A 23,714-nucleotide genomic window follows, 5' to 3' on the forward strand; every position below is an offset into this window, starting at 1 on the left:
CCAATAGCCAAAGTCAGTTTTGATCATGCTGCCTCTTAGTGGCTGCCAAATAACTTAGGTCATCTAGAGCTTCTTATATTCAAAGGGATCAACAGAGATCATCATCATCATCATCATCATCATCATCATCATCATCATCATCATCATCTAGGTCCCCAGCACACCTTGACACTGGGAGAAGGCAATAGTAGGGGCACTCCCTTGGTTCTTAGCATTAACTATATTACATTACCTCTCAGTTGTGTTTTCATCATAGGAACTTTATAATATACAATTTTCAAAGTATGTACTTCGAAGGCGAAGCACTAAATTTAAATGCTGCCAAACTACTCTACCACCCCCTTTTTTTGGCTACAACTAAAATCTTTTTATATTTATATAATAAAAAGAAAGTGAATCTTGGTGGCAAGGACATTAGCCTTGATATGTTCATGCATGCAGACTGATTACATATTCCTTCAGTTGATAGCTAAATGTTACAACCCTCATATTTGCTCCCTGCTGGCTTTTATATGTAAAAAGCCATTTAAACAATTTTACTCCTGTCTCTTATTTTCATGATAAGCTATAATAACCATGAATTCTCCACTTTGAAGCAGCTGGAATTCTTAATTCTATGAAATGCAAATCCTTTTCTTTATTATTCAGAAAGGGTATTCATCTACCTGTTGACTTCTTTGATGCTTCTCATATATATGTATGAATCTGTGGTTTGAAGGTACTGAAACTCGTTCTCGTGCACAGGGTCAGTAGAAAGCTTAGTCATCACTTAAGTAAAATTAAGTGATTCACCAAATCCCATGCCCTGGTGCAGTGCTTCTGAAGCCATACACATTACAAACCATTTTTTTCTGAATATAACTTGGCATCGCTGAAACTTCTTATATCTTCAGGGTATAGAAAAGTTAGAACATTCAAGTATATACAGTATCTAAAATTGGTGGATAGTTCCAATCTAAATGATCATATATAATTCTACTGGACACAGATATAGTAAAAGAATATTTTAGAAACAAATCATGGGGGAAAAATGAAGTGAAATATGTGGAAACCTATTGAGAAGTATTTTCTGGAAATTATTTCATCTCACTTGCACAGTAGATGGAACTAGTAAACTGCTAATTTGCTAGCAACCAGCAAACTGCCACACTGCTGCCATTGTTGAAAATATAATTTTCAAGCTTGATTATTTGCTTGCAGGCATTTTGTTACTAAACTTGGTAACATAATCACTGCATATTTGCTGATGAACTTACAGTGATGATGTTACTTAATTTGGTAATGAAACATATGCAAAAGAATACAAAAAACCAAGCGTAGAGAGCACCAAGAACTCTGCAGGTCAGTCCTGTGCTACAGATATCCTCTTCTATTGAAATATTTTTAGATAGACATGACTCTAAATGCAAACAATGCTTTTCAATCTCCATCCATGTTGTGGTTTAAACATAGGTCTTCACACAAGTGGCAACATTTACCATGCCAATAAAATTCATCGCTAATTTTTCCAGCAGGCAGTCCTTTGTTCAAAAATAAATAAATAGAAGACTTATCACTGAGCTTTGGCTCCAGAAGAAAAACATGTCCTCCAAATGTCTGGAATGTACCTTGGTTATATGCAGCTACCTCCATTGGCACTGAGTTAATTTTATCTGAAAGCAACCTTGATAGAGGAGCTGAACAAAGAGATATGAGCTGTGCTTGCATAATGCATTGAATTTGAAGCTTGGTTAATAAAGGCATGTGAACTTACCCCCTATCTCCCTATGTTGCAAGCACCCCTTTTACAGACTTTATGTTTGTGTCCTCCAAATCTGAAAGATTTGGGGTAGCTGAAACCAGGACATAAAACCAAGATTTATGGCAGGGTTCGCTTACAAAGACTGATGTCGTAGTAAAGGACTAAAATCATATAAATAATATTTTTGGTTTCCTTTTTACAGTCACTACAAATTGTAAAGATGCAACAGTTGCATTTAGAAATTACTTTACCAAGCATACAGACATATTTGATGTTAGTTCAGTGTTGTGGTCCAGCAGGAGCCGTTGGAGCTGCCACCAGACTCCGCCGGCGAGGGGCCCTATGAGTCGGCTTTGGAGGATGTGGAGGACCTGGATAGGGTTCCGACTCTGAGCAGAGCGCAGAGAGGCTGGTTGGCCACCAGGAGGCGCCTGAGCCTTGGACCAGTGGGGAGGAGACAAGGGAGAGTGATCCGGAAGCCAGCAGTGAGTTGTTCCTGGATGCCTGGCACCAAAGAGCTAATAGGCATCAGGAACAGTTGTGCAAGTACAGGAGGTAATTGCACTCAGCTGGTGGTCATTAGGCTCCTCTCCAGATTATAAAAAGACTGCTGGTGCACACGCCCCTCTTGCAGAAGTCAACGCAGGAACTAATGTGAGCTTGGAATTGTGAGCTTGGCAGGCTGGATTGCTGCCACGGCTTATCTGTGCTGGCTTGCTGCCAAGGACCTGTCTGTCTGTTAATAAATTCTGGAAAGTATCTTTGACTCGGAGTGTGTTGGTGTGGGAAGAGGGGGGTCAGAACAGTTCAGCAACACCTGTCTGCAACTGCTTAAAAATAGTATTTTCCCAGAATTGGACTGCAACTGTAGAGGGCATTTCTGGGAAAAATACAGAGGCTTTCTTCACCTGAAATTTTAATGTATTGATTTTGCACCATCAAGTTGGCATTGAGTCTTAGTGTACATAGATTGACCTCAGAGGTGGGTTGCTCCCAGTTCAGGCGACCCAGTAGTAGTGGCGGCGGGAGGCTCTGTGCATGCATGCCCGAACCGGCAGTAAAAAAATTGGCAACCCACTACTGATTGACCTTAACCAGGATGATCTGTCCTACGGAGTCTGCTTGTTGTGAAATAAACCCTCATTTGTTAAATGGGGGGCGTACTCTTTAATACATTGTAAATTGTTTAGTAATTATTTCACTTTATAAAAGCTATAGTGTCTTCAAGCCAATATATGCAGCGCCCCAGATCTACAGTGAGTGAAGACATGGTATGAGTCACCCAGAGTTTATTAAGTAAACTATAATTGCCTGGCTGACTTCAATGAAATGTTAAGGCATAAATTACAAATCACAATGGTTCTTCTAATATTTCCCCAGCGAGGCCTCTTCCTTCTGTTCATATACATTCTACAATTTAGTCCTGTGAAGCTAATTTGGCTATCTCTCCAAATTTTTATATTTTATGATATGGAAAACACATCAACTGACATATTATACTTTTGTTACCTTTGAGTTTCTCTTTTAAAAATTATTTCACAATTCAATTTCTTGCCAAAAAATAAAAATATATATGATATTTTAATTATTGTTAAATGTGTTCTGCTTATGTGCACATTAAGTAACAATATAATGTTAGAGATTTTACTATTAAGTAATTAGTTCAATATCACTATGCTGAAAAAAGAAATAAATAAATAAAGAGAAATAAATAAATAAAGAGAAAGAAAGAAAGAAAGAAAGAAAGAAAGAAAGAAAGAAAGAAAGAAAGAAAGAAAGAAAGAAAGAGGATTTAGTCACTTAAATGTTGCATTAGACCTGATAGGTATGGACATCTTTATAATAATAAGTCACTTTTCCAAGGAGAAGACTACTTGATCTCTTCCAACTTATTTTCTCCTATTTTTTAAATCCTGCCAAACATAGTTGTTTTTTTAGTCCATCACCTGAAGACATCATATGTCCCAAGTTTTTGTTTGCTAATCATTCCCTTAAGGAAGCAGTCAATCTATATTTAGTTCAGTATTGGTTGAATGGTTCTTCTTGAAGTCTACTATACTCTAGAAATTGTTTCCAAATGCATAATTTGGATGCATATATTCCCTTCTTCCAATGGTCCAGATTTCACAATCATACAGTACATTATTTTTGAAGGAAAATGGTTTATGCTGACATCTGTTATCATATATATACTGTATATTATATTATTATAATATGTTATAATAATATAAATTATTATAAAATTATATATAGCTATCTCTATGCTGTCTGATATAACTAGGATAATGATTAGTTCACTGGATTTTTTATTTATTTTTATTTTATTTATTTATTTGGTTTGTCACTCATGTACAAGATAACAAGAATAAGAATAAACATGAATAAGAACACAGGAAATGGGGACATTAGGTCAGAGACATTAGGCACACTGGTGCATTTATGCACACCCCTACTGTCCTCTTAGGAATGGGGTGAAGTCAACAGTAGACAGTTTAAGGTTAAAGTTATGGGGGTTTGAGGATGTAACAACAAAGTCAGATAGTGCATTTGAGGTATTCACCACTCTGTTGCTGAAGTCGTATTTTCTGCAATCAAGTTTGGTGCGGTTTACCTTGAGTTTGTATCTATTGTGTGCTTGTAGATTATTGTAGTTGAAGCTGAAGTAGTCGTTGACAGGTAGGGCATTGTAGCAGATAATTTTGTGTACTACACTTAGGTCAGACCGTACGCAGTGTAGTTCTAGGTTGTCCAAGCCCAAAAGTTCAAGCCTGGTGTCATAACGTATTCTGTTACGAGTAGAGGAGTGGTGTATCCTTCTTGTGAAATAGCTTTGGACTCGCTCAATTGTGTTAATGTCCGATATACAGTGCAGATTCCAGACAGATGAGCTGTATTTGAGGATTGGTCTAACAAAGGTTTTGTATGCCTTAGTTTGCAGTTCAATATTACCGGAGAAAAAACTTTGCAAGATTAAGTTAACATTCTAAGTAAGAACCACTTCAAAATCTCCTGGCTTGAGTGAGTTTCCCCTAGATTGAACTAGACTGTTAGTTTCACCTAAGTGAATTGGAATTTGGATAAGGCAATTATATAAAATGCTGGACTGTTAATTGTTGAAGATGTTCTCTTTGCAAAGTTTCTTTAATCATAGTGCTGGTTTTGTTTAATGTGTATCATTCCTAAAGAACACTCAGAATAAGGAAAAATAAGGCCTCAAAGAAACAGTGTATCCATATATTCCTCAATGAAAGCCTAGAAAGAATGGATATTTGTATAGTGACTTCAGGGGGATATTAGTAGACCAAAGGACATATCCTGTTGGACTGTATTAGGTCTTTGACACCAATGTTCCTTATCTTCTGTTTTATGGCCTATCTGAACAAAGAGGCAGTTTTTCAAATACTGTAGTAGTTAGATGGTAGCAACTAGTTTGAATATTTTCTCAAAGTAATGATGAAGAATATGTGAATAACTCAACTTCATTTTTACATGTTTCTGGATTTTTATTGTTATTAAGATAAAGTTCGTGATATATGTACAGCATTCTGGAACTAGAGACATCCTAAGAGCTCTTTCATTGTGAAATGAAATTTAATTTAAAAGATATCTTTCCTAGTCCCCATTCCCCTTTCCAATTCTGATTCAACATAAAAGAGAATATATAATATCTGAAAAGCTATGATTTGGGTTAAACTCAATAACACATAGAAAATACACTGTTCTTTATATAATTATCAGATAGGAAGAATGTCTTCCTCAAAATATTTATTACTAAAGATTATCATCAACATTTGGGTATGTTCTACTATTATATGAAAATCATGGTGTTAGGTCAATGTAGAATTCCCAGTGAAGTTATTTCTTACAAAAAAAATGTACTTGAGCCTCAATGTCACCTTAGGATTTACAGTACTGTAAGTGTTTTATTGTCAGTTGCCAATAAATTCGGGTTAAATAATGAGTTCCTAACCATTTTGCATCAATGAACAGTCACAAAGGAACATATAATGGCAACATTACATTTGGAAAGCATCTGCATTTATTATTGCTATTTTTTTCCAGCCATGGAAAAATGTTAGGTGCCAACTCAAGCTGAGCAATCCAGCTGGTGTAGAAAAATCAGATTCGTAGCTTCTCTGACTTCAATAGAGCTTTGCTCTTATATTTGTACATCAAATAAAAGTCTGCAATGACTTTACACTACTCCTGTTCCATGGAGTCTGTGTTCTTCACAGCTGTGCAGTCTGCCTAATGTTCTATGGCTTCTTCCCCTTGGTTTCCATGTAGACTTCTGTAATGAACAGTATAGTGCTTGTCTCCCTGTTTTCATTATAGCCAATATGTGATTTATTTCATGTAGTAATTTCACTAAGCCACTTTTGTGTCAAAAAGCAATCCTTTCTTCCCACTTGATTTAGTTAAGGTTGATACAAAGAGCAATGGACAAAGAGGAGTTTTATGATGTTTTGATTTTGGCTTGGCCCTGAAACCAGAAACCACTTTTTCTTCCAGAAGATTTATTCTGGAGAATTTAAGGACTACTCTTGGTACTACCAAATCATCTTGGTTCAGAGGAGAAAATAATATTTCACTCTTCCCCAAATGTTCTGCCTCCAGAATGGAACAGTTATTAAATATAATCAAACAGTAAGAAACACATTCAATTGGCAAAAACAGAATAAAAGGCAATAGCAGGGAGAGAGATACATGAGCAATAGGCAACAATTTACATTACCTATATCACATTAACTATATATTGTGACTATATATATCTGTATGAAAAGGCATAGGATTTTCTAGAGCCACTGGAAACAAAACTCTGGCTATTTAACATGACAGCCCTGATTCTCTCCTTTGTTCTGTATCACCACAGCAGCAATTTCATAAATGGGAAAGATATATCCAACACTGACTAGCAAACGTGTATTCTAAGTAACTGTATAGAGAATGCATTCCAGACATATTGAAGAATTTGCAGTATGTTTCTATCAATAGTACAGAAATGGGGGAAATAACAGTAATCTTGGACTAGGGACAATTTTATATACTTCACTCTTATTTCATTTTGGTAGTATTCACATCATTCCATATGTACATGTTCTCACGAGCTTAACAAACATAGTACACTATATCTGTTCCACTCACTTGTTTCAAATTATGGTGGGAAACCTCTCCACACACACACACACACACACACACACACACAGAGAGAGAGAGAGAGAGAGAGAGAGAGAGAGAGAGAGAGAAATAATTTATTGTTATTATTATTGTTGCAGTGTTTATGGAAGAAGGAGAAATAAGCAAATATGTAGGATTCATTAAATCTGGATACAGCGATGCTTACCGAATAATTCCAGCTCTTGTAAAGCGACCTTTGGGGAAAATGGTAAGGAACAAGATTTTCCTCTAGGAAATTATTCATTTGACCACATTGGAATAGGGAATTTATGAATAAGCCTTTCAGTAGGGATATTTTTATGAATAAAAAAATATGGTGGTATTGTGAAATTATGGATTGAATAGTATAGGTGTTACATATTTAAAAATGAAAATCTTAAAGAAGAAATAAATAACACCTTATTGAAGTACTAATTTATATGAACCAAGTTCATTATAGCTCTGTTATACAGATCTCTCACACATGGACATTTAGCATTGTGGAAAAAAAATGTTTTTAGAATACTGCTTAAAAGTGTGAAACTAAATTTCATTGACAAAAAATATTCAGGAACAAGGTGTTAATGCAGTTGTGACGTTACTTCTCACAAAATAAAGCCCAGATATATAATAATATTATTCTGATAAGAGAATAGAAATTGACCTACTAGTTATGATAGATATATTAATATGTTCTCTGAGCTTTATCTCTCTAAAGGATTTTGGGACCACCATTTGGTGATTATGTGAATATTAGACTGTGCTAAACATATGGGACTCAAGCTTTACCTTACTAAGCACAATACAATCAGCTTGATTTATCATTATCTGTAAAATAAATTGTGTGTCTCTCAAAAAACTATTCAACCCAGACCTTGCCTTCTGGTATTTAAGAATTAGGGTGCTTAATCAAGGACAGAGAGAAGGGAGGTGTGTACAGTTTTCCAATTGTCAGCAACAGTTTAGTTCAATATCTGGTATACTTATATATGCCAAGGAGAAAAGGCTTGAATTCTTCAATATGAAGAGAGTACTGGATGGACTTTAACTGTATGGACAATAATGAACAAGATAGTAGCCTTTAATTCTCCTTGCTCATCTTTCCATTCTCATATCATTTCAAATTTTGGCAGCTGCCAAAAAAGCCAATGCAGTCCTAGGCTGCATTAACAGAAGGACAGAGTCAAGATCACATCATGTGTTAGTACCTTTATAATATATAGTTTATAATGCCTTAGTAAGACCACACTTTGACTATTGCATCCAGTTTGGTCACCACAACTATAAAAGATGTCAAGACTCTAGAAAGAGTGCAGAGAAGAGCATAAATATGATGAGGAGACTGAAAGCTAAAACATATGAAGAATGGTTGCAAGAATTGTTTAATGAAAAGAAGAACTAGGGGTGGCATTATAGGGTATTATTATATCTAAGGGGCTGCCACAAAGAAGAGGGAGGTCAATCTGTTCTTCAAAGCACCTGGAGAAGGGCAAGAAGCAATGGATGGAATCTAGTCAAGGAAGGAATCAACCTAGAACCAAGCATAAATTTTCTGACAGTGAATACAATTAATCAGTGGAACAATGTGCCTTGAGAAGTTGTTAGTGCTCCAACATTGGTGGTTTTTAAGAAGAGATTGAATGACCATTTGTCTAAAATGGTATAGGGTTTCCTGCTTGAGTAGGGAGTTTGAGTAGAAGATCTCTAAGGTTCCTTCCAACTCTATTATTCTATTATTCTGTTGATTTTTAACCTTACACATGAATCAAAATTGGATGTCTACACATAGGCATATATCTATGGCAATGAACTCATGCTCCTAACCACTTTCATGCTCTGAATGAAACTTGGATTTATAACATTTTTATTTTATTTACATGCGAAATAACACTAACCTGAACATTGTAATGATTGATTGTGTCTGCAGTTTACATGCGTATTTTGTCAATTATTCCTATCTGTCTTCCAAAGCTTTTCCATTTTTAGACATGAACCAATAAAAAATTACTTGGATTTAAATTTTTAAACAGATTAAGCAAATGAGGCAAGTTTTCATTGGCCAGTTACATCGATACCAATCCTTTGGAGAAACGAGTGTTCTTCTTCAGACACCATCTACATATACACTGAAAGCAGCAACTCCTGTTGAACTGGGAGTTATTAATGCTACAGATGTGCTTGGTAAATATCATCATTCCCCTCCCTTCTCTCCCCTCCCCTTCCTTTCCCTTCCCTTCCTACTCCCCCTTCTCCTCTCCTCCCATTATTCTCATTTTGGTGAATATTTCATGTATAAAACTGTCTTTTCTAATTGAAAATCAGTCAACACCATATTACAGCATAGAACAGAGATATACCCTTCACTGGATTTAAATATTACTTCAAAATGGTCCCATGATCTAACGTTGAAATTCTTGTTGAGACTAATTGTAAGTCATGGAAAAAACCATATGAGAGGCACCTATCACTCTGTTCTCACCACCTACTATGTTGGATAATTTTCTAGCAAAAGAATATCATAACATGGGTTTTGGGAGAACTTCAGAAATTGTTTTTGCAACATGAAGTGGATATGTTTGCTCACACATGCAGAAACATTTCAGAGCAGTTTCCAAGGCAGCTCCATATGTCCAGAAAAAGGTGATTTGAAGTGAAGCTTTTGTGTGTGTTTCTCTGTCTGTTAGGTATCTCGTTTGAATCATTTACTCAAGCCTAATAATGTGTCATTTCTCAATACATATATTTTTCATTTGCATCAACCACTACATTTGTAGAAAACATTTTTTTTTCTCTTGGACTCATTTAATTTTTTTACATTATAATAATATACATTATTGTATATTTTATTTTGTACCTGAACCTGATCTTTCTCCAATATAGCCTCAATAGTGAAGACAGAAATAGAGTCATTGCTGTCATTACATATTGTTCATGTGGAAGATCCAAGATTGAATTAGGATTAATTGAACCTTGGAGTCATCCCTAGAGTTACATCAAAGTAAAGTAGTATTCCATCCAACATGCTGCCAATGGTATCGTTGTTTATCACAAATGATGATGCCATTGCAGATGTACAATTTTACATCCTTTTTCATGTTGCAGGAACTATTCTCCTACCATCTTTTACTGATCTGAGCTCAATATTATTTGACCTTTCTCCATTATAATGGACTAGGTGCAGCATTATTCAGTGTCTGGTATCCCTGAGTAAGGGTGGAAAATGCTTATAGTAAGTATGCACAATGCACACTTTACTACTAAGCAATGGTATATGCATTGCTTAGTAGTAGAGCAATGGTGGGATATGACTTTTTAATTGTGAACAGTGAGCAGTGATTTTTGAACTACCACTTATATCTCCAGGGCATAACCAAAAGATTAGAAAGCCTGCCTTGGCCATGCATTCTAAATCCAGGTATCTCCTCCATTCAAAAATACAACTCATAAGGCCATTAAAGCTAGAAATGAAGTAATGTTAGTTGGTTTCATACTCTCATGTAGTTGTTTCATAATGCTTGTAATCAGCAGTGCTTTGAGCCTTGCAATAATAACATTTTATATCATTTGAGTTGCTTGTTAATCTTTGGGGTCTTCGCTAAAATTGAGTGCAGATGATTACATTCTCGTCTTAGTTCCATTTACTGATTGAATTGGAAGCAGTTTTCTTCAGTTATTTTCTTAAACTTATTGTAAGCTGATTTAGTTCCAAGGCTGCTCTTTAGATATAGCTGTGTTGATAAAGCTCTGAACTCTCCTATGAGAGCAACTCAAATGAGTTTCTCAACCATGGGGGAATATATGAAGGCTCAAGTTCAAAGCAACACAAAACCAAGTCGAGCCAACTCTTCTTTGAACGTAAATAGAAATTGTTAACTTTGTCTCCCTTTCTTGTTTCAAGAATACTGAAATATTCAATCCTTCAAATTTCCCAAAAAATGTTGGAAACACTTGTGCAGAAACCCAAGTTGACTACTAACATTTTAAAACCATGCCATTATTATTAAGGATAGATCTGCATGTATATTGCTTGAAATCTAATGTGGTTGCCTTATTTATGCATCTAGGGGAGAATCCAGAAAGGAGAAATCAATAAAATTAGTCCGACTTTTATTACATTTTTTAAAAATATGTAGAATTCAAATATTGTCAATTATTCCTAGAAAGGAAGAAAGGAGCATATTCCTCTTAAATTGGAATTTTCTCTGCACCATTTCACTTAGATGGCACAATTCTTTTTATTTTCCTGCATGGAAATTCAATTTCAATTTCTTTTCCAACAAATGGTGGAAAAATAATAATGTAAAAGGCTTTTGTGGAAACATCCAAACTCCATTGGACTCAGATGGAGAATCACTTGAGAAACACATGCATGATTAGATGATGCCAGGAAATAGCTTTAGAGTTCCTTAGTAATGTGTTTCTCAGTGCAATTTCTCCTGGAAATGGTCTATTTCCCCATTTCTGCCATAATGGTGTACTATATTTTTTTAGGAATGTCCATTTGAAAGGTCTGTAAAAGGAGCAGTAAATTGGCCCACCAGCATCTCATATATGGTTTTTCCAAGACGTGCTCCTCTTATTCTATTTTTCTTTATCCTTGATTTCACACAGATGTATTTTTAAAACATGGCAGATTACTTGGCTGATAAGAAAAAAAAAGTGAGGATGGCTCAGATGCAACTAGTAAGATTCAAATCAGTTTGAACTCAACAAGAGTTTTCATGGAATTCTCTTTCTTAAATCACCATACATAAGCATTTGACTAGTGGCTGAGTGACAGTGATTGGCCCAAGACCCTTTGAAGGAATATACTGTATTTCATGTTACAGTGATGCTATTTTTTCTAGTTATCAAGTACATATTTTGCTGCTGACCTACAGTTGTTCTCTGCACATTGACTCCATACAAAATCAAACCTTTAAAACTATTTTAGCAACCGAGAAGTTGAATAACTGCTACATAAAATAAAATTAAATGAAGAGGGGAAAATCAGGAAAACTTATTTTAAAAGTTGACTATATAAATGGAAAGTGACATAACTTGTATGATAGATGAACCTGGCAGATAGAGTTTTAAAGAACAACTGTGTACTCAGATGGCTTTTTCACAATAACATTTCACAATGTTTTATTTTGTTTTTTAGATAGTAGAAATGATTGTAGAAAAAGACAAAACTCCTAAATAGCTATTCCCTAGGAAATAAAATGTTCTTACTGTGAAAAAAATTTACCAAGCTGTCTAACACAATACTGTGTTTGATAGTTTCTAGAATATATACTGTATATATTTTCTATTTAACTGTACATATTACAATTAGCACAGTTTTTCTTCATATTTTATTCAAAAGATGTCCCATTTAAATGTTCAGTGTATGATGTAATAGAGCAATTTATAGCATTATTAAGTTAATCACAATATTACAAAAACATTATTCTAAATTTTTATTCCAAATCCTAATATTTTTAATTCCTTTTGTAAAGAAAAAATGCCTGGAAAATTGTTATGATATGAAAGATTGCACCTTCAGTTTGTTTTATTATAGGTTGCTTTCAGTTTCCATCAAATTCAAAAATATTTATATAGAAACCCTGTTTATTAGACCTGACCTAACCTAACCATACCACAAACAGCTGGTTTTTTTTATCAGCAGTTAACAAAAATATAGCAAAAATCTCAGCACATTTAAAGAAGATGAATCTGGAGAAAACAAAGTTTTAAGCAATTGCTCATTTAAGAGGTAATTTTGCTTTCAATGCGGTTGCCATAGCTTCAGTACATTGATTTGTAGTTGCTAGCGCAGCAAACTGAGGTTGACGAAGGAAGTCAAATTGTGAAGAAAAGGGTGAACAATGAAATATCAAAGATTTTTATAAACAGGCATCGCGATTTATTTAGATGTTCTATTTCCATATTGCATAGATACAAACACTTAATAAGATGAAAATAAAAAATGGATAAGGCAAACTATCAAAACTCTTAGCTCTTTTTCTTTTTTCTTTTCCAGCTTGTAGGCACTGATTTTGGGGGTCAGTTTCTAGCAAAGAGATATTTCTATCTAGCACAGTTGTTAATGGTCAGTAAAGACTTATTTAGTTTATTAAATGCCTCCTGAAAGCAGAACTTTGAGAGAAGGAGTTTTGCCTGGAATTGGGGGTGGGGGGGGGAGAGATATGGCAGAATATTGATCTGTGGAACCTATGTTGCAAGGAAATATTTTGTATTCTTTCCTTCTCTTTTTCATGCTCTTTTGAATTCTCTTCCTCAAAGTTGGTGGATCCAAAGGTGGATTTGCTAGCAATTTGCTAGCCAAGGTGGTGCAGTAGTTAGAGTGCAGTACTGCAGGCTACTTGAGCTGACTGCTAGCTGCAGTTCGGCAGTTCAAATCTCACCAGCTCAAGGTTGACTCAACCTTTCATCCTTCTGAGGTTGGTAAATGAGGACCCAGATTGTTGGGGGCAATATGCTACTTCTGTAAATCACTTAGAGAGGGCTGTCAAAGCACTATGAAGCAGTATATAAGTCTAAGTGCTACTGCTATTGTTATAGTGGACATCATTTAAAAAATGCAAGGAACACAACATAATGATGGCAGCCTGTATTGTCAGAGTCTGGCAGTGCTATTGATAGGCAAGGAAAAATACATCATACATGCAAGAGAAAAAAAACAGGATTTAGGCATCTAGCTGAGCAAGTTAATCACAGTAATGATTGGAATAATTGTACAGCAACTACAAAGAAGGGAAGCAGCCAAAAATCTTTGGAGCATTTGATTGCTTTTTGCCCAAGAGTTCTATATGAGAGAACAGAGAATTCCAGAACCTATTAGATTTTACTCAGAATTTATGGGACAAACCTCTCTGGTATACCACAGTCTTGAAGCATTACATTTTTGCATCATTCCATTTGATGCAAATTCTAGAAATTAGATGGTAGGTTGTAAGTCACAACATTATGCTGAACAATAAAGCGGTGTATCATGCAAGTGCAGTTACGCCGTCCTTTAACCCACTTGATGGTTCCAAATAAAATATAAGATTGTTTCTTGGTCAATGTTGAACAAATGTCCAACCACAGCTATTTGGAATGTAAATCACTTAGAGAGGGATTCAACTCAGACAGTCTTGGGCTAATACTGGCATACATATATTCAACAGGGCAACATATATATAAAAAGGGTAGAGTTGTTCCATTACAATAGAGCTGGAAGGAAGTCTACTAGTCCAACTCTCTGATCAAGCAGGAGACCCTATAACAATTTCAGACAAATGATTGTTCAGTCTCTTCTTAAAGACCTTCAGTGATGAAACACTGACAGCATTTGACGGCAAGCTGTTCCAGTGGTTAATTTTCCTTACTATTAGGAAGTTTCTCCTTAATTCCAGGTTGCTTCCCTCCTTGAGTAGTTTCCATCCATTGTTTGTTGTCCTGCCCTTGTGAAATCCCAATGCATGTTTTATCATTTAGTTTATATTTTGACTGCATCATTTCTGTGTTGGAATCAGAAAGAAAAGAACACAAATGATCTAAATAGCATTCATGGAAAAGGAAAAAAAATACTATTTGTCTTTCAAATGCAGCACTATTAAAATATTTGTGTCAGAATGATATAAGCCGTGGAAGTATACATTTCAGGTCATTAGTCTGAAAGAAAGTAGGGAATAACAAATGATAATAATAAAGCAAAAATGCTTTTTCAATATATCCAAAATGCTACATATTTACCTATTTTGTATGTACATTTTTTATGGGTCCCTCAGTTCTTGGAAGTGCTTATGGGGGATTTATGGGCTGTCATTAAGGTGTGGAGCTATGTGGGCTGTCATGATAAAAAATGTTGCATTTATGATTCATCAATATGTGAAATAACTTTGGCTGATCTTCAGCATTTTTGTCTTAGAAACCCAAGTAGATAAGAATAATTCAGAACAGTACCAATAAATAATATAGATTTACAACAAAGGATACAAGAAAAGTCAGATTAGAAATTGGAAGAAATTTCAATCTCTAGAGGAGTAAGAGACAGAATAATCTTCCAAAACCGATAGAGCATCACAGAATCACATTATAATTTTAGCCTAAATAGGTTTAGAGACAGAATATATAAACTTTGCAATCATGGTTAAGGCGCCATAATGGAAACCAAGATTCTAGTTTTGCCTTAGGCTTGAAGCTATTTTGGGCCAGACACCCTCCCAGTCCTACGAAGCAGGCAATGGCAAACCATTACCAAAAGCCTTGCCAAAAGACTGTAGGGACTTGCCTAGGCCAAGAGTCAACATTCGCTCATTTGCACACATACACACAGGCAAACAAACAGAGTGAAATCTAATAATGCTGATTCCTTGCATATATTAACCTGGTAATTAGGGCTGGCAGATCTGGGCTACAGTGACTGAGACTTTTGCAGATAAAATGTGGTCACCACACTTGAGATTTAAAAAAAGAAACTTAAGAGGTGATCCAGACCCTAGCAATGGGGTCTTTTGATTTTAATAACATTGGACTTCATTCAAAAGCCCATATATGGTTATTTTATCTTCTCAAGAAGCTTTTGAAAGTAGAGCAGGGCTTTATTATAAATTCTTAGAATTAAACAAAGAGCTGTATATAAATAGGGAACAAACCTCAATCTCATTGGTACCAATGATTTTACCTAGTCTGGTAATGAAATATCTGTAAACAACCAAGGTTTGATACCACCAAGGACTCCACAGTTGAACCCTGATCTACATATAGTCTCTTCTGTTGGAAATATTTGGTTAACTGTTTAATTTTTTTTCAATATAGAATCTAATGTAAGCTTAAAGAAATGTTTTCAACATAAAATTGAGAAACTTCCTGTTTAGGTGCATAGGGTAAAATATAAACAGAACAAAAAAAAAAGTGAAATTCCATCCAAAACAACTCTAATGGTATTCCTGCTGTCAACATTTATTTTACTTCAGCCATATTATTTTGACAATACTCAGCTCTGTTTCTCCCTCCAGCTTTATTACAAAATAAAATTGGATATTTCTTTTTCTTTCTTTGCATTGCAGCTTTAGATCCAGTGATACAGATGCTCCTTCTACAAATAATACAACCATCATTTGAAAATATCACTTTTGTAAGTAAGATACATTTGAAATTTAACAAGAAAGCTAAACAACGTCACACTCCAGAAAATATGTAGATAAATGTTACAGTGTCCAAACTTTTTTTTTAATTTAAACATGATTAAGACCACCCAATTCTACAATGGGTACAGTCATAAAATGCAATTTAAATACAAGTTCAACCATGAAAGAATGATCAAATATACAGGAAGGGCCAAGCACTATAATGTAGTGTTTCAATTAAACTCCAAATGTATTAGAACGTTACCAGTTTCAGTTTGCCAAAGATGCTTTTGGGCACTCATGTAATTGATATAGTAATAGTTAAATGATTCTCCAAATGCCAATCCTTAAGTAAGTTATGTAGCCAAAACAGCACATGTAGAAAAAAGAAAATTTTGATGGATTTCAGTAGGGTTTCCAGATCTGAGCTGCAATACTTCAGAATATGATAAGAAAGCAGCAACATTTCTGAGTTGTTTACGTTTATGCTGCTATATCATGGTCATCTGGAGTTTTGGATCTCAAATGTGGTAGTCCTGATTCCAAGGTTTAAAGAAGTACATAGAAACTTTAGGATGAAAATATATGGAAGTGAATCCAGCTAGAACCCGAGAACATTAATTTAATTTGAAAAAGAGAGGCAAAGAACAAAAGGGATAAGGAGTAAAATTATATGGCAAACTGGAAGTTCATAAAAAGAAAGAAGGCATGGTGGAGGGAACCTGGAATATTTCCACAAAGTGCCAATGGAATAACATAACAGACAAGCCAAGGAAGGAAGAAAGACTAGTGAAAATATGCAAGAACAAAAAGATACAACAAATCAATTAAAAAATATATAACAATGTTTGGGGATATATGGTTAAGAAAAGGCCAAGAAAGTGTGGGTTATGGTGCTGATTTATGTATAAAACTATACTTGGTTAAGAAAATTGGTAGATGTAATGTTTCCCAATTTACACTATTAAGTGACAAAGTAATAATATATATAATATAATAAGAAGCATCAAATTAACTGAATAGTGAACGTTTGATACCAAGTAAGAGATATTAAGGTTCAAGGTTTATTACACTTGTATGCTGCCCTATTCCCGGAGGGACTCAGGGCGGCTAACAAACCAAAAAGGAAGGGAATAATACAGAAAAAAGCAAAAGGCAAGCAAACAAAATATGGAAACAATTTAAAAACAGTCAACAGCCACACAGTTTGAGTGGGGATGGGAACTCATCAGCCCCAGGCCTGTTGGAACAGCCAGGTCTTGACAGCTTTGCGGAAAGCCTGAAGGGTGGTGGGGGGAGATTGTTCCAGAGGGCCGGAGCAGCCACAGAGAAGGCCCTCCTCCGGGTGATCGACAATCGGCATTGGCCGGTGGATGGAATTCGGAGGAGGCCTAATCTGTGGGATCTAATAGGTCTTTGGGAAGTAATTGGCAGAAGGCGGTCTCTCAAGTACCCAGGTCCAATACCATGTAGGGCTTTATAAGTGACGACTAGCACCTTGAAGCATATCCAGAGACTGATAGGCAGCCAGTGCAGCTCACGGAGGATAGATGTAACGTGGGTGTACCGAGGTGCACCCACAATCGCTTGTGCGGCTGCATTCTGGACAAGCTGAAGTCTCCGAATGCTCTTCAAGGGCTGCCCCATGTAGAGCGCATTGCAGTAGTCCAGCCTTGAGGTCACAAGGGCATGAGTGACTGTTGCAAGAGCCTCCCGGTTCAGGTAGGGACGCAATTGGTGCACCAGGTGAACCTGGGCAAATGCCCCCCTGGTCACAGCCGACAAATGATGTTCTAAAGTCAGTTGTGGGTCCAGGAGGACTCCCAAATTGCGAACCCTGTCTGAGGGGCGTATAATTTCACTCCCCATCCTGAGAGATGTAATACATGGCCAATTATTGGGAGGGAAAAACACAAGCCACTCGGTCTTGTCAGGATTGAGTACAAGCCTGTTTACCCCCATCCAGACCCTAACAGCCTCCAGGCACTGACACATCACGTCAACCGCTTCGCTGAGTTGGCACGGGGCGGACAGATACAGCTGTGTATCGTCTGTGTACTGGTGATATTTTATCCCGTGCCACTGAATGATCTCACCCAGCGGCTTCATGTAGATGTTAAACAGGAGGGGGGACAGGACCGAACCCTGCGGCACCCCATAATTAAGGGGCCTAGGGGTCGACCTCTGCCCTCCGACCAACACCGACTGCGACCTGTCCGAGAGGTAGGAGGAGAACCACTGAAGAACGGTGCCTCCCACCCCCACCTCTCGCAACAGTCGCAGAAGGATACCATGGTCGATGGTATCGAAGGCCGCTGAGAGGTCAAGGAGCACTAGGACGGAGGCATGACCCCCATCCCTGGCTCTCCAGAGATCATCGGTCAGTGCTACCAAAGCAGTTTCCGTGCTGTAGCCAGGCCTGAATCCAGACTGAAAGGAGTCTAGATAATCGGTTTCATCCAAGGACCGCCGGAGCTGAGAGGCCACCACTTTCTCAACAAAGGGGGGGTTGGAGACTGGACGATAGTTATTTAGAATGGCTGGATCCAAAGACGGCTTCTTCAGGAGGGGTCTCACCACCGTCACCTTTGGGGGGGGGAAAGAACCCCTCCCGAAGGGAGGCGGTAACTATCGCCTGGATCCAGCCCCGTGTCACCTCCTTGCTGTTTGCGACCAGCCAGGAAGGGCACGGGTCCAGCACACACGTGGAGGCACTCACTGCTCCCATGGCCTTGTCCACTTCCTCAGGAGTAACAGGTTGAAAATCAATCCATAGATGCCGCTCAAGACTCTCCCCCGGTACCTCGGCTGGCTCTGCGCAAGGTCTGCCCGAAGCCGAGCAACTTTATCCGCGGGAAATTGGACAAATTCCTCAGCTCTACCTCGTAAAGGGTTGCCCGTATCCCTCCCTTTTAGGAGGGAGCGGGTTATCCTGAACAAGGCGGCTGGGTGCGACTCAGCGGATGCAATCAGAGTGGCAATATATGTGTTGTTAGAAGTCCGAATTGCCAGAAGGTAAGCTCTGATGCAGGTGTTTAACAGTGCTCGGTCTGACTCGGACTTACTGGACCTCCAGCGGTGTTCTAGGCATCTCTTTTGGCGTTTCATCTCCCAGAGATCCACAGTGAACCAAGGAGCCCTCCTGGATCCACTGCCTCGGATAGGCCGTAAAGGCGCAATCCGGTTGAGAGCCTCTGACGCTGCTGAGTTCCAAGCAGCGACCAAGGCCTCCACCGGACTCTGGATGAGAGCATCAGGTACAACGCCAAGTGCCGTCTGAAAGCCCTGAGGGTCCATAAGGCGCCTGGGGTGGAACCACCTAATCAGTTCCTCCTCCCTACAGTGGGTGATTGGCCTCCGAAAGTCAAGCCTCAGTAGGAAGTGGTCCGACCATGACAGGGGCAAGATCTCACTACCCCTCAAACCAAGATCACAACTCCACTGCTCCGAGAGGAATACGAGGTTGTGGGTGTGACCCGCTGAGTTAGTCAGGCCCCGAATTACTTGGGTCAAGCCCATGGCTGTCATGGAAGCCATGAACTCCTGCGCTCCATCAGAGTGCTCGCCGAGCGAAGGCAAATTGAAGTCCCCCAGCACCATAAGCCTGGGGAACTCAACTGCCAGCTCGGCTACTGACTCGAGGAGCGAGGGGAGAGCTGTTGTCACGTTGTTGGGAGGCAGGTACGTTAACAACAAGCCCACTTGACCCTCAAGGTCCAACTTCACCATCAAGGACTCACACCCGACAAGCTCCAGAGCAGGGATCCTACGAGGAACTAAAGACTCCCGGATAACAATGGCCCTGCCCAGCACATACTATAGAAAACACTCAACTGGAGGAAAAATGCATATTTTATCAGCGATTATGTTCCTTACCCTGATATGAAGGATTTTAAAGAGGAAGTGAAATGAATGAATGGATCACGAAACAATCAAAGCGGCTTGTCATGACAACTTTATTCTGCTATTAAGAACAAAAATACATTGCCTTTGGCTATCAATTGAATACCTGAATCAGCTGAAGCAGCAAACAGGATTTCTCTGGGTATCTGAAAAGGCCATTGTGGAAATATACTGAAATAAACTGAACATTAATTGATACAGAACATTTCTGTCCCCAGCAATCTAAAACTCATAGGGTTATCAGTGCATGTAACATAGATGTTTGTGCGGGTAAGATTATCACTCTTGCTGTCAAGCAAAAGCAAGCATTTAATAGTGAGTGCCATACCATGTGCATGAATCATACAAGTGGCAAGAAAATAGAGGCAGTCAGGTATAACACAGGTTATGTAGTCAGTAAACACAGGGTCAATCAAAATGGACTCAAATGTCTATACACCAATGCACAGAGTATGAGGAATAAACAGGGTGAATTAAAAATTGTGAGCTAAGGCTCACAATAAAGAAAGGCTTGCCACAAATGTAAAATATAACAAAAAAAAAGCTTCTTCCAACATGTTAAAAACAAGAAAAAAGTTAAGGAAACAATTGGTCCATTGCTGGGAGAAAGTGGCAGGAAGGTGACAAGCAACAGGGAGAGCGGAACTATTTAACTCATTTTTTGCATCTGTCTTTACACAAAGGGATAAAACAGTGCAACCTATCAAAAACAACACCACAAAAATCAGATTAGGAACACAAGTTGAAATGGGGAAGAAAATGGCAAGTGAGCACCTGTCTACCCTAGACGAGTTCAAATCACCAGGACTACGGATTACATCCCTGGGTTCTGAAGGAACTGGCAGATGAGATCTCAAAACCACTGCACTATATCTTTCAGAGATCCTGGTGCACTGGGGAACTACCAGAGGCCTGGATAGAGCTGATGTGGTTCCCATCTTCAAAAAAGGGGAAAAATAGATCCAGGAAACTATAGACCTATCAGCCTGTCCTCAATACCAAGAAAGATTCTGGAAAAGATAATCAAGCAACAAATTAGTGAACACTTAGAAGTAAACAAAGTAATAGCCAAAAGCCAACATGGGTTTGTCAAAAACAGATCATGCCAGACTAATTTTATTGCATTCTTTGACAAAGTGACAAAATTAGTGGACCAGAGGAATGCTGTCAATATATTTTACCTGGACTTCAGTAAGGCATTTGATAAGTTAGACCATAACCTACTACTAGATAAAATAGAAGAATGTGGGTTAGACATCATCACCACCAGATGGATTCGTAACTGGCTGACCAACCACACCCAACATGTAGTCCTCAATGGAACTGCATCTACATGGAGGGAAGTATGCAGTGGAGTACCCCAAGGCTCTGTTTTAGGCCCAGTACTCTTCAACATCTTCATCAATGATTTGGATGAGGGAATAAATGGGGAACTCATCAAATTTGCAGATGACAAAAATCTGGCAGGAACAGCCAACACTCCAGAAGACAGGCTTAAGATACAGAAGGATCTTGACAAACTTGAATATATACTATTTAATAAAATGAAATTCAATAGTGAAAAGAGTAAGGTTCTACATTTAGGCAAGAAAAACAAAATGTACAGGTACTGTATAGGTGATACCTTGCTCAATAGTAGTAACTGTGAGAGGGATCTTGGACAATCATTTAAATATGAGTCAACAGTGTGCAGCAGCTGCCAAAAAAGGCAACACAGTTCTAGGCTACATAAACAGAGGGATAGAATCAAGATCACGTGAAGTGTTAATACCACTTTATAATGCCTTGATAAGGCCACACTTGGAATACTGCATTCAGTTTTGGTTGCCACGATGTAGAAAAGATGTGGAGACTCTAGAAAGAGTGCAGAGAAGAGCAACAAAGATGATTAGGGGACTGGAGGCTAAAACATATGAAGAACGGTTGCAGGAACTGGGTATGTCTAGTTTAATGAAAAGAAGGACTAGGGGAGACATGATAGCAGTGTTCCAATATCTCAGGGGTTGCCATAAAGAAGAGGGAGTCAAACTATTCTCCAAGGCACCAGAAGGTAGAACAAGAAGCAATGGGTGGAAACTAATCAAGGAGAGAAGCAACTTAGAATTGAGGAAAAATTTCCTGACAGTTAGAACAATTAATCAGTGGAACAGCTTGCCTCCAGAAGATGTGAATGCCCCAACACTGGAAGTCTTTAAAAAGATGTTGGATAGCCATTTGTCTGAAACGGTATAGGATTTCCTGCCAAGGCAGGGGGTTGGACTAGAAGAACTCCAAGGTCCCTTCCAACTCTGCTATTGTATTCTATTGTAAATGTAAAATTGTACTAGGTAGACTTTAAATCGTTAAAGAAGAGGTTCTGTTCTTAAATAAAAAAGGTTTTCTTCTGGAAAAAAAAGAAATTGAAACCCTAAACCCGTGATGGTGAACTTATGGTACGTGTGCCAGAAGTGACAGGCAGAGGCCTCTCTGTGGGCATGCACGCTGTTGCCAGATGTTCTTCTGGGTTCCATTGTGCGCATGCGCACCGGACAGCTACTCTGTTCTGGGTTCCAGCACACACATGTGCACTGGCCAGCTGGTCTTCGCATGAAGACCAGCTGGCCAATGTGCATGTGTATGATGGAACCTGGAAGAGCAGCTGGCTGCCAAGCGCATGCACATTGCCCAGCTGCTTTCTTCCAGGTTCCAGCACTCCAGCGCACATGCATGCTCCAGTTTCGGCACTCAGTGCTGAAAAGGTTAACCATCACTGCCTTAAACCAATATAAAATAAAGTCAACATAATTTTGCTTCAGAAACTAAAATGTTTTGAACTGCATTTTATTTAAACCCTCCCGCCCCCCAAGTTACATGCCATCAAATATTCATATTCTACTTAAATGCTGTATAATTCAATGTGGTATAATAAAATGTAACACTTTTGTAATTAAGCAAGCAATTATTATTTTTTATCATAGTATTTATCATTCCAAACAAGCTTGTAGTTGTAGTCTATGTATTGTGCTCTGCATTCTGGTATTTTGAATGTCTAAAAAAGTCTTATCAAGAATACTCTGGAATTGAAATTGATGAACCCGTTTTTCAACATACGGAAGAGCTGTGATGAATTCAAGGCATTCAGCTGCTGTGTGTAGGATGTGTTTTGGACTTGTCAACTTATGAAGCAGGGTGGAGGATATTTTATTTGGCTTTATGTGAATCTTGACATATCCCAGACTGTAAGACGGATATATTCTTAAAATTATATACACATTTAAAATTGTTGAGGAAAATAAACATAAAGACTCCATTTATTAGTGAACTGAGATCATCAAGTATCTGTTAGTTTATATAAAATGGAACATTTTATTGTATGGTAGCAGTTTTCATGTACTCAAAGATTCTGTGGAAATGTAGAAAAATATCAACTTTTGAGTTAAAAAAATAATATAAAATTATCTTTTAAAGCAACTTTATAGGGGTTCTTCATTTTGAAGGAACAGAAATAATATGTATTATTTCAAGGTCAGGTATCGTGATCCTCTCTAGACGCCTTGAACTATAACTGCCCATGAGGCTAGCCAGTTGGTCAATGGCCACAATTTGGAAAATAGTAACCCAAAACATCTGGAGGAGATAAAGTTATCTTTCCCCTGCAGTAGCTGTTCTCAAGGTTTCAAGAAAGTACTTTTGGATACATACTGAATAGCGTTCCCTGGTCTTTCTAAGCAGTCAAAATGAGAATCAACTCAGGGCAAACTTCATTTTTCTCTTCAGATTCTACATTTAAATAGCCTTCTAAAGATACTTGATGATTTTAAATATTGGCTATTTGG

At 37.8% G+C, this 23,714-nt stretch overlaps 1 protein-coding gene across 1 annotated transcript in view; it reads left to right on the forward strand.

The window, feature by feature from the left end:
- CNBD1 (cyclic nucleotide binding domain containing 1) overlaps positions 1–23,714 on the forward strand; it is a 118,831-nt gene that overhangs the window by 89,420 nt on the left and 5,697 nt on the right. The window contains exons 9-11 of the mRNA XM_032222282.1: positions 7,018–7,127; positions 8,929–9,079; positions 15,937–16,008. Coding sequence (XP_032078173.1) covers positions 7,018–7,127; positions 8,929–9,079; positions 15,937–16,008 — 333 coding nt within the window. The remainder of the gene's footprint in view (positions 1–7,017; positions 7,128–8,928; positions 9,080–15,936; positions 16,009–23,714) is intronic.

Source organism: Thamnophis elegans, chromosome 8 (genome assembly GCF_009769535.1).
Source record: "Thamnophis elegans isolate rThaEle1 chromosome 8, rThaEle1.pri, whole genome shotgun sequence".
Lineage (NCBI taxonomy): Eukaryota > Metazoa > Chordata > Lepidosauria > Squamata > Colubridae > Thamnophis > Thamnophis elegans.